The sequence below is a fragment of the Gopherus flavomarginatus genome, chromosome 8 (genome assembly GCF_025201925.1).
Source record: "Gopherus flavomarginatus isolate rGopFla2 chromosome 8, rGopFla2.mat.asm, whole genome shotgun sequence".
Classification (NCBI taxonomy): domain Eukaryota; kingdom Metazoa; phylum Chordata; order Testudines; family Testudinidae; genus Gopherus; species Gopherus flavomarginatus.
The window spans coordinates 114964274-114976644 of NC_066624.1; the positions used below are offsets into that span (position 1 = coordinate 114964274).

The 12371-nt window shown below is 39.6% G+C and overlaps 1 protein-coding gene across 29 annotated transcripts in view; it reads left to right on the forward strand.

The window, feature by feature from the left end:
* The window catches only part of DLG1 (discs large MAGUK scaffold protein 1), a 443566-nt gene that overhangs the window by 168403 nt on the left and 262792 nt on the right, over nucleotides 1–12371 (forward strand). For 4 of the 29 annotated variants that reach the window (XM_050963900.1, XM_050963902.1, XM_050963903.1 and 1 more), the window contains exon 1: nucleotides 2894–3142. The exons of the other annotated variants lie outside the window; for them this stretch is intronic. In XM_050963900.1, the coding sequence (XP_050819857.1) occupies nucleotides 2909–3142 (234 nt within the window). In that variant the 5' untranslated portion in view covers nucleotides 2894–2908. Of the gene's footprint in view, nucleotides 1–2893; nucleotides 3143–12371 lie in introns of those variants that run through there. 29 annotated transcript variants of the gene reach the window in all.

The window sequence follows — 12371 nt, forward strand, 5'->3', positions numbered from 1 at the left end:
ACTGGAAAAGTAATATTTGATCAAAATATTCCGCAGGAAAAAAGCTGAAAGTTTGGTCTTATACAGATACAATATCATCTTAAAAGAAACAGTGTTGTAGAAGTATGGTCATTTAAATGTCATGCTGGTATCTTGTTTCTCAGTGCTACCTCTGCATTTTGGAACATGTGCTGGTTTATGAACATTCATGGTGTTGGAGGTGGGCAAGTTAGCTCTAATTTTTTAACCATTTAAATGAATAAGCCTTTTGTATTTTTATCAATATTATCTTTGGTGGAAATATTTCTAATGTGGCTTTTCCTACCTTAGTTTCTAGTTCTTTTTCCAGTTTGGCTTTTATTGCATGTGAAATAGTTTGAATGGGATATGGCACACTCCACCCCTTGGCCTGTAAGCTGCAATCATTTGGAATTGAGAGAGCTACAATCATTAGCCACCTATACCCATTAACTCCCACTTTCTGGCCAGTTTACACCATCATTTATGGAATATCTCCACTGAACTAGAGTTGGAGGAGAAGGTGTACACTGTGTAGACAGAGAAGCCACTGGTGCTAGTGGAGGCTTCCATGAGAGCCACACCTGCTTACTCCAGGCTGCTTTTGATCAAAATATCCATTTGATCAAAACAGGTTAGACATATTAGATTAGATTGTCAGCTCTTTGGGGATGGGCCCATCTTTTTTGTTATGTTTGTACAGCACCTAGCACAACGGAGCCCTGGTCAGTAGCCACCTGCATGGAACTTGGACAGAGGAACACAGGTTGCAGGAGGGAAGAGTTTGATGGAAGTACGAGGAAGTCAGTCTGTGTGCACATGGCCAGAATGCACGCTGTAAATAGCTCTCTTAAAAAGAGAATTTGATTTTACAAGCATGAAGTCCTCTCATGTGACTCAGGTTTTTAGGGTCAGGCTTGACAAAGTCCTGGCTTGGATGATTTAGTTGGGAATTGGTCCTGCTTTGAGCAGGGGGTTGGACTAGATGACCTCCTGAGGTCCCTTCCAACCCTGATACTCTATGATTCTATGATTCTATGATTATATTGAGTGGTAGCAATATTAATGCTGCAGGTGGTAATATAGTTATCAACAAGATGACCATTGGACTAGAAATAGATTGTACGTTGAATGTTTTGTTACCACATTTTTTTGAATAAACATATGGCCTATTTCTTGATAGTAATGTGATTGTAAACTTTGAGATCTTGATTTTACATTAGGATACATTATGCAAAAGTGCATATCTTAAAAAACAGTTGATAGAGGAATTTGATTTGTCAAAATATACATCAACATACTCTGTACATTGGAGGGGCAGCTGTACTCCAAAGTTAGTATCAGTATAGTTGAGCTTCTTAATGTGTAGTAGCCTTGTAAGTAAGTATGTGTTGTGGTGATTCATCTACTGTTTGTAAAGAGGTTGTGGTTTCAGATCTTTTATTTTATTTTTTTAAATTTAATTTTCATACTGGACTGTATATCATTATAAATAACCTTTTATAGAAACGTACTGTAGACTTTTCTGCAGTCATCCCCAATTAAATAAATAAGACAGGCTTAAGTTAAGACCTTTCATATTTTAGTTCCATTCCCTTATTATCCATTTCAGTCTCACTATTAGAGGAGGTGTACTGTATCTTTTATGAATGGCTGGTTATAAAAATCTGAAGTGTAAATTCTTAAAGTTAATTTTTATTCCAAATGACCTTTTAGAGGTTTATTATGTGAGGCTTTTCTTTCTGTCCATGAAGATAAGTAGAGCAAGTAAAGCATAAATCCCAGTAGCAATAGTGCATCTGAGTCTCATTTTATTAAGAAGCAGCTAAGCCTTCAAATGAATTTCAGAGGAGAGTTTTTAAAAATACCTGTTTTGAAGAAAAGGTCTAGGAGAAGAAATACATTAAAATTAAAATAGATTTGAAATACATAAGTTAGTTAGATATTTATTCCATAAAATAATATGGAATTAGTTCTCATTGAAACAAATTTGAAAATAACTGTACATGATGTTGTTGATATGGATTAGAACCTTAGTGTATTATCAGTTGTAAAATGCAATGCAGTGTTAATTTTGCTAATTAATGGTTTCCTGCTTTTAATCTTGATTCCCAAAAGCACTGTAAATAGGTTAAATATAAATATGTAGAGTGAAGTGATTGTGCTGCATTAAAGATGGATATCCTCCTCTCCTCATCCTCTTTATGTCCTTGTTTTTAAAGCAAAATATTTGCTTACCTAGAAAAGAAAATCAGTGGTAATGTAAGCATTTTCCTGGAATGTTGTCTTGGGTAAGTATGCCATAAGCTTATTTTAGTTGTTCAGTTAAAAACATTTTACTAATGTAGTTTGTGAAAAAGTGCAGTTACTTGCATGTTCTCTGTTTTTGTTCAGTTCATGTTTATAATTTAAGCAGTGACAAGATACAATTGGATTTTACTGCTGCCACTGATTGAAACTTGGTAATTTTGTGATCCAGGCTTTCCCCACCCAGTGCATTTTTTCAGGCAGCCACAGAGGGTCTTCATTGTCCAGTGCTTATAGAATCCAACTGTACCTGCTAATCGACTCACTTCCTGGATTTTGGTTTGTCTAGTTATTGGCTAACAAAAGAACAACAGCTTTTGATCCTTCCAGACCTTGGAAGGGATAATAGTGCAAAAGAAAATCAAGTTTGATTGATTTTTGATTGCAACAATGAGTACATTCTCAGATGAGTAACAACTATAGAAGATATACATGCTAATAGATACAACTTGGAGAAAAAAATGAGCCTCAGTTATTAGAGATTGTTTCCATGATTTACAAATGATGCTGCTGTAATTCTAGCTGCAGTTTTTACTGATCATTCATGACTGAGCAGTCGGTAGGGAAGTAAGATTGCCTGGCAACCACCTGCAGAGCTGCAGAGATGAATTACATTTTCGGAAACAACACGCTCTTGTATTCTCGTGTCAATCGAGGCAGCAACACTGTCTCCAGCCATAGCTTTGTAGGCCCAAAGCAGAAGCAGTGGGCAAAAAAGGGCTCGATAGATGAGCTACGAGCTGAGCCAGAGCCTTCTCGTTGGCAGCAGATACTAGCATTTTTCACTGGGGGACACAGTTTGATTGACTGCATTTCAGTAGCTGCCAGCTCCACCCAGGTAATGTATCACTTGTTGAAATAATTTTGTATGTGCATTCTGTGATTACTAATAATTCAGAAATAGCAGACTGTAATATGTACATGCTCTATGTAATCTTTAAGTAATGTTTGTGTATCTATTTTTCATTTCTAAATCTTTTAAGTAAAGCTTTACATAGTATGTTTTAGGATTAATGCATGAAAATGGACTTAAATTGATTTAACATTATATAAAAAATTATAGGGTATTTTTTTAAATAGTGTCACTTGAAACGGAAACCATTGAAATATAAAATTAAATGAGTGACATTGAAAAATCTAGCTAGTATGCTAGGGTTTAATTCAATGTCCAGTTTAAAAAGAAAAAGTATTGTCAAATATTAACATAATTGCAAGATGACAATTCAAATGAGCAGGATGAATATTGTCAGTTAAACATATGCATTGCAGGGATTTAAACAGATTACAAATATTCATTATATAGCAGAACTACTGCGTTATACTTGTATGCTTAATCCTGCACAAGCAATCTACAAATGAGATTAAAGTGTGTATAGAAGGACAGTTCTTTGATGTGTGGAATATACATTAGTATTATAATTATTAGGTTTTGCATATAAAAGCATGCACTTTGTTACAAAGTAACATTTCTGTGTAACTGTTTTTAAAATGTTCCCAGTGCCAAGTTTATGTAAGAGAGTGATTCCACATTGAATCGCAGCTAAAGAGAATGTAGGATGACAGGTTTGGGTTGTGTGGGCTTTTTGGAGAGGTCAGAAGGAAAGGGACTTGAACGGAAAAGTTTATGAAACTTGTTTGAATTTTTGGAAAAGGAGTATATTTAATGCAATGTTGAGCACCGTGGAAATATGGAGATTTCAAAAATTCTGTATTAAAATTTAGTTTAGCTTCTTTTTGTTTATTGATGAGCTGGATTCGACTTTTACTTTAACTCATTTCTTACTCTCTAAAAGACCAACTTCCTTAGCTTGTTATTTAACATGGGATACTATGAAAACATGTAGAAATATAAATATTGAGATATATTTACAAATGTATGCTCTTGGAATTGTTACCTCTATGGCAAATCCATAACCGTTTCAAAGGTGTAAACAATATCCTAGCTGTTGTTAGCTGCTATTTTTATTTTGACTTATTTAGAATAAACAGTGTCTTTCATGAACAGATCAGATTTCACTTTCAATTTTGTATCATTATAAATTAATGAGAGATAATAGAAGAGAAACTTTATAGAGTTCCCATTATAGGCTATTACAGAACAGTTACAGTACTTCTTTTAGTAGGCATAAAAGCATTCTAAGTCCTCGAAAATACTTAGAAAGAAAGTAAACAGTATTAATTAGTGCTGAAAATAAATGCAGTGATAAGTTATCCATCAAAAAATACTGCTCAGTCTGGTAATACTAGAAATATATTTTATATTTACTTAATTTTGCATCTCTCTATTTGGTGACAGGAAAGAACAAGAATAACTCAGATCAGCTTACTGTGACATTTCCACATGCTGACAAACACTATAACTGGATTGCAGTACATATAGTTAACCTCCACTCCACCCCTCACATGGACACTCCTTCCTTTAATCCTTTCCTTTGTTTCCATGCTTGGATTTTGCTAAAAATTACAGAAATCTACAAAAACTTCCATGTTTTCTCTGTCAAACATTTGAAACTTGTCATGTAAATAGATCTCATTTTTGGAGTATGTCTGTGGCAGGGTTGAGGGGGAAAATTTGATAGTATAAAATTATAAATGGTTGGAAAGGCCTATTGACCATGTTCAGAAGTGAACTGTTGTAATTATAACACCCTTATGAAGTTCGGCATACCTCCCTTCTTCTTAAGACTATTACAATGGCACACTCCTTTTTTTCTAGTCTGACAAACAAATGGGTTGCTGTTGGAAGTTTTAATATGTGAGAGATTCACTTACTGTCATTTTCCACCTCTCATCCCAATCCCAAAAATCCACTGTTCAGACATCAGGGTGACAGATGTTTAAAAATTGCAGTTTTCCCATCTTAGAGTCTCTTTTCAGTTTTTGCTGTTTTGTGTAATAATCTGTGTACTATACACTATTTTCAAGTTTGTCTCTTAATTTCCAAGATGACAGCCTCACCAATGTAGTTGTGCTTCTGTCCTGATGTTCCAGCCTTACAGGGTTCAGAACCCCCCAAATAACCAGCAGTGTAGAAGCTGTAAATTCACTGCTCCTCATCCATGTGTATACCACATGCAGGACAGACCGTGTACAAACTAATGGTGAAAACAGGTGCATGTAGGAATTAGGTTCTGTAGACATTTTGCCCCTGGCCCAGGAAGGTCTAGAGAGCCGTGCCTGGAACAGTGATAGGTGCAGTAATTCATAGGTTGTGCTGTACTAGCAAGAGGGATTCTGTGTGTGGGTGTAGTGCATTATGCTGCACTCAAATCAGGATTCAGTGTGTGGTTGCACTGCCCTTTTGCAACTTTTAGCTGGTTCACTCACCCCAGTTCAAGATGCAATAGTGAAATTTTCCAATGAAAACAAGGCTCGTGTTCCTATACTGATGATAGCCATCTTCCTTACGCACTTTTTTGAAGGTGATTTAGTACTTCCATGCATTTGATCAGGTGCTTAGATGTTGTTCATTTGTGATTCCACTTCCCCTAAGGTCAGAAGTTAGTTCCCTTCTCTCTAATGCACCATATATCGACATAAAAAATTGTCCCCAAATTGTCAAATACAATTTCTACCTTCTCAAAAGTCTTGTCTATGCTATAGAAAATATGTGTTGTTGACCATGGGTCAAGCTGTACTGGGGCTCACTCACTTATGCCCGTCACTGACTGCAGCTTATCTTCAGCTGGACACCTGTTCCTTACTGATTCAGAAATCAGTTTTTCTGGCCTCATTTGCCACTAAACCATGTTCAGCACCAGTTTGGCTGCACCCACTGTGCACACTAAGTAATTTTCACAGTGTGGAAAAAGTGCAATGAATGATCTGTAAAGGCTTTTAGTCCATTTGCTAAATTTTCATCAGGGTGATGTATAGACTGGAAAAGGGCGAATATAGTGCAATCTATAAAAAGGGCAATAAGGACAATCCAGGGAATTTCAGATCAGTCCTCTTAACTTCTGTACCCGGAAAGATAATGGAGCAAATAATTAAGCAATCAATTTTCAAACATCTAGAAGAAAATAAGGTGATAAATAATAGTCAGCATGGATTTGTCAAGAACAAATCGTGTCAAACCCACCTGATAGCTTTCTTTGACAGGGTAACAAGCCTCATGGATGGGGGAAGCAGTAGACGTGGTAGATCTTGACTTAAGTATCTCACATGACCTTCTCATAAACAAACTAGGGAAATGCAACCTAAATGGAGCTACTATAGGGTGGGTGCAAAACTGGTTGGAAAACCATTCCCAGAGGGTAGTTATCAGTAATTCATAGTCCTGCTGGAAGGGCCTAATGATGGAGTCCCACAGGGATCAGTTCTGGGTCCAGTTCTGTTAAATATCTTCATCAGTGATTTAGATAATGGCATAGAGAGTACAGTGATCTGGATAAACTGGAGAAATAGTCTGAAGTAAATAGGATGAAATTCAATAAGTACAGATGCAAAGTACTCCATTTAGGAAGGAACAGTCAGTTGCACACATACAAAATGGGGAAAATGACTGCCTAGAAAGGAGTACTAAGGAAAGGGATCTGGTGGTCATAGTGGACCACAAGCTAAATATGAGTCAACAGTGCAACGCTGTTGCAAGAAAAGCGACCATCATTCTGGGGTGTATTAGCAGGAATGTTGTAAGCAAGACACGAGAAGTAATTCTTCTGCTCTACTCTGCCCTGATTAGTCCTCAGCTGGAGTATTGTGTCCGGTTCTGGGCACCACATTTCAGGAAGGATGTGGACAAATTGGAGAAAGTCCGGAGAAGAGTGACAACAATGATTAAAGATATAGAAAACATGATCTTTGGGGAAAGACTGAAAAAATTGGGTTTGTTTAGTCTGGAAAGGAGAAAACTGAGCGGGTACATAACCATTTTCAAGTACGTAAAGGATTATTAGAAGGAGGAGGGCGAAAAATTGTTTTTCTCTCTGGATAGGAGAAGAAGCAATGAGCTTAAATTGCAGCAAGGGAGGTTTAGGTTGGACATTAGGAAAAACTTCCTAACTGTCAAGGTGGTTAAGCGCTGGAATAAATTGCCTAGGGAGGTTGTGGAATCTCCATCACTGGAGATTTTTAAGGGTAGAGTAGACAAACACCTGTCAGGAATGGTCTAGATAATACTTAGTCCTGCCATGAGTGCAGGGGACTAGACTAGATGACCTCTCAAGGTCTCTTCCAGTCCTACAGTTCTGTATTACCTCATCTTTTAGGACAAACATTGATTCAATAAGTGTTTTCATTTAAATATTTGGTTAGGTTTCGTGTTTCTATTAAGTATTTAGTTCTCCAGATACAGTTCTTTTTCCTGCTTTTAATCTTTATGGAGCCATGTAAGTGTATTTCAAAGATTTCACCCATTTCAAAAGTACCGTTTCACCTTGTGTAAAAAAATGAATCCTTGAAGTGAAATACACAAATCCTGTGTGTATAAACTACTTAGGTAGCCCAGAAGATTAAATTAAAACACTTCAGAGCTTTTCATAGGGTTTCCTGCCACATTTTGGGTGTCAGCACATGCATCCTCGTTGGAACTTTTCCTTTTCGGAAGTTAATGAAAGCTTCAGCTTATGGGGACTCTTTCTTTGCTAACTGAATATAGTTTGAAAAATACAAGTTCACGGCAAATCCAATACAGTGGAACTGTATACATTTCTGATACTGTTCATTATCAGAGAGCAAAACACAGGTTTTTATAGGCGCTATTTAAATGTTAGCATTATTAGAACAGACAACTATTTTTTAAAATAGTTGAGAATTGCAAAAGTTAAAATTCCTAAAGCAGTGTGTTCCATCTTGTCTATTCTTAAGAATATAGATTTAGATATACATATTACAGAACTTGGAGAATTCAGAGAAAGACAAGAAGATATTTAAGGGAATGAAAAACTCTCATGTAGAGAGAATAAAAAGATTGGGATTGTTTACATTAGAAAGGTGACAAATAGGAAGGGACATGATAAAAGTATATAAAATAATGAATAGCATTGAGAATATAGACTTGAGAACTTCTATTCTACCTATCTTATGATGACACGAAGCTGAGGGGTATTGCTAACACGGAGAAGGACAGGGATACTATTCAAGAAGATCTGAACCACCTTGTAAACTGGAGTAATAGAAATAGGATGAAATACAATAGTGAAAAGTGCAAGGTCATGCATTTAGGAATTAATAATAAGAATTTTGGATATACGTTGGGGGCGCATCAGTTGGAAGCGACGGAGGAAGAGAAGGACCTTGGGGTACTGGTTGATAGCAGGATGACTATGAGTCGCCAATGTGATACGGCTGTTAAAAAAGCAAATGCGATTTTGGGATGCATCAGGCGGGGTATTTCCTGCAAGGATAAGGAGGTGTTAGTACCGTTGTATACGGCGTTGGTGAGACCCCATCTGGAATACTGTGTGCAGTTCTGGTGTCCCATGTTCAAGAAGGATGAATTCAAACTGGAACAGGTTCAGAGACGGGCTACGAGGATGATCCGAGGAATGGAAAAACTGCCTTATGAAAGGAGACTCAAAGAGCTTGGCTTGTTTAGCCTGGCCAAAAGAAGGCTGAGGGGGGATATGCTCGCCCTATATAAATATATCAAGGGGGTTAACGTTAGGGAGGGAGAGGAATTATTTAAGTTTAGTACTAATGTAGCCACGAGGACGAATGGGTATAAACTGGATATTAGGAAGTTTAGACTTGAAATTAGACGAAGGTTTCTGACCATTAGGGGAGTGAAGTTCTGGAATAGCCTTCCGAGGGAAGTAGTAGGGGCAAAAGACTTTCCTGGCTTTAAGACAAAGCTTGATAAGTATATGGAGGGGATGTTATGATAGGATCGTCAATTTGGGCAATTGATCTTGAATTACCACCAGACAGGTCTGCTCAATGGTCTGCGGGGAGATGTTGCATGCGAGGGGTACTGAGTTGCTGCGGAGAACTCCTTCTTGGGTGCTGGCTGGTGACTCTTGCCCACATGCTCAGGGTTTAGCTGATCGCCATATTTGGGGTCGGGAAGGAATTTTCCTCCAGGGCGGATTGGCAGGTGCCCTGGAGGTTTTTCGCCTTCCCCTGCAGCGTGGGGCACGGGTCGCTTGCTGGTGGTGTCTCTGCAGCTTGAGGTCTTCAAACCATTTTTGAGGATTTCAATAACTCGGTCCTGGGATAGGGGTTGTATAAAATTGGATGGGTGGGGTTCTGTGGCCTGCCTTGTGCAGGAGGTCAGACTAGATGATCAGATTGGTCCCTTCTGACCTATGAGTCTATGAGTCTATAAGAACAAGGGGGCATTCAATGCAATTAAAAGGTTGGAAGTTCACAACCAATAAAAAGAGGTACTTTTATACAAAATGCGTTATTAGATTGTGGAACTTGCTACAGGAGGTCAAGGCCCCTTGAAAAAGGGATTGGACATGTATATGGATAGCCTTCATACCCAGAGTTGTTAAAGTTAATTAAAACAAAAATTTTGGAAGGCATATTAAAACCTCATGCTTCAAGGTGAAAGTAAATCTCTAAGGGTACGTCTGCACTACGGGATTATTCCGATTTTACATAAACCAGTTTTGTAAAACAGATTGTATAAAGTCAAGTGTACGCGGCCACACTAAGCACATTAATTCGGTGGTGTGCGTCCATAGTCCGAGGCTAGCATCGATTTCTGGAGTGTTGCGCTGTGGGTAGGTATTCCGTAGCTATACCATAGTTCCCGCAGTCTTCTCTGCCCCTTGGAATAGTGGGTTGAGATCCCAGTGGCTGATGGGGCAAAAATCATTGTCGCGAGTGGTTCTGGGTAAATGTCGTCAGTCATTCCTTCCTCCGGGAAAGCAACGGCAGACAATCATTTCGCGCCCTTTTTCCCTGGATTGCCCTGGCAGATGCCATAGCATGGCAACCATGGAGCTTTTTTTGCCTTTTGTCACTGTCACCGTATGTGTTCTGGATGCCGCTGACAGAGGCGATACTGCAGCGCTATACAGCAGCATTCATTTGCCTTTGCATGATGGCAGAGACGGTTATCAGTCGTTCTGTACCGTCTGCTGTGCCATAGTAAATTGGCAATGAGATAACGGTTATCTGTCATTCTGTACTGTCTGTTGCTGTTATGGATGCCCCCGGCTGAGGTCAGCCGGGAGCGCAAAGACAAAAATGAGAATGACTCCCCGGGTCATTCCCTCCCTTATGTTATATCTAAAAATAGAGTCAGTCCTGCCTAGAATATGGGGCAAGTGTACTAGAGAGCCAGAGAGCACAGCTGCTTCGTGTCAGATCCCGCAGAAATGATGAACTACATGCCATTCTAGGGGGTGCCCCTGCAACAACCGTACCCGTTGCTTCCCTGCTCCCCCAACCCTCCTGGGCTACCATTGCAGTGTCCCCCCGTTTGTGTGATGAAGTAATAAAGAATGCAGGAATAAGAAACAGTGACTTGTTAGTGAGATAAAAGGAGGAGGAGGCAGCCTCCAACTGCTGTTAGTCCAGGCAGGACATTAAGCGGTGCAGGGGAGAGGAGCCCAGCATCCCGCTGCTCTGATAGTCCAGGCAGTACAGAATCTTTTCTTTGCACGTGAAAGGGAGGGGACTGATGGAGCTCAGCCCCCAGTTGCTGTGATGAAGATGGTTACCAGCTGTTCTGTACCATCTACTGGGAATGATTGAGAATCATTCCTATTTTTACCCAGGCTCCCCTGGCCAGCCTCACCTGAGGCCAGCCAGGAGCACTCACGGGCTGATGATGACGACGGATAGCAGTCATATTGTACCGTCTGCCACCGGGGAGGGGAGAGGAGGGGAGTGGGTACTGCTCTTCACTGCTGCAGCGTCACGTCTATTAGCAGCATTCAGCAGACAAAGGGTGACACTGAAAAAAGTCAAGAAACGATTTTTTTCCCTTTTCTTTGGGGGTGGGGGAGGAGCAGGTGAATTGACGAGCTATACCCTGAACCACCCCGGACAATGTGTTTGACCCTATAGGCATTGGGAGCTCAGCCAAGAATGCAAATGCTTTTCGGAGACTGCTGGGGACTGTGGGATAGCTGGAGTCCTCCATACCCCCTCCCTCCCTCCAGGAGCGTCCATTTGATTCTTGGCTTTCCGTTATGCTTGTCACGCAGCACTGTGCTGTGAACTCTGTATCATAGCCTGGAGATTTTTTTCAAATGCTTTGGCATTTCGTCTTCTGTAACGGAGCTCTGATAGAACAGATTTGTCTCCCCATACAGCGATCAGATCCAGTATCTCCCATATGGTCCACGCTGGAGCTCTATTTGGATTTGGTACTGCATCTCCACCCGTGCTGATCAGAGGTCCACGCTGGGCAAACAGGAAAAGAAATTCAAAAGTTTGTGGGGCTTTTCCTGTCTACCTGGCCCTGCATCCAAGTTCGGATTGCTATCCAGAGCAGTCACAATGGTGGACTGTGGGGTACCGCCCGGAGGCCAATACCGTCGATTTTGCGGCCACACTAACCCTAATCCGATATGGTAATACCGATGTTAGCGCTACTCCTCTCGTTGGGGAGGAGTACAGAAACTGATTTAAAGAGCCCTTTATATCGATATAAAAGGCCTCGTTGTGTGGACGGGTACAGCATTAAATCGGTTTAATGCTCCTAAAATCGGTTTAAACGCATCTTGTAGACCAGGCCTAACATTAGGGACCAGGATGAGACCTAATCTGGAAAGTAGATTATAGCACACATCTCCCTATTGGACACTGTCGGAGACAAGACATTGGACTTGGTGGATCTTGGGTCTGATCCCGTATGGCAGGTCCTGTGTTCTTATACATTTATTAACCTTAACAGATACATTAAAGCTGGAAATTTTGTCAGTTTCCATTACTTTAAAAATGAGTTAAAAGGAGTTTAAGGTACTACACCTGCCAACTTTGTGATTTTAAGTTTTTGAATTATTTATTAGTTTTTAAAATATTTTCGTTTTTCTCTGTTGGCATATGAAATATCTAAATAGATTTATCTAGCTGACCACACAGGAGAAACAGTGAAAATAACAATATAAAAATGCTGTAAAATGGATAGAACAAACTGGAAAAACATTTTCTCAAATCTCTGTTCT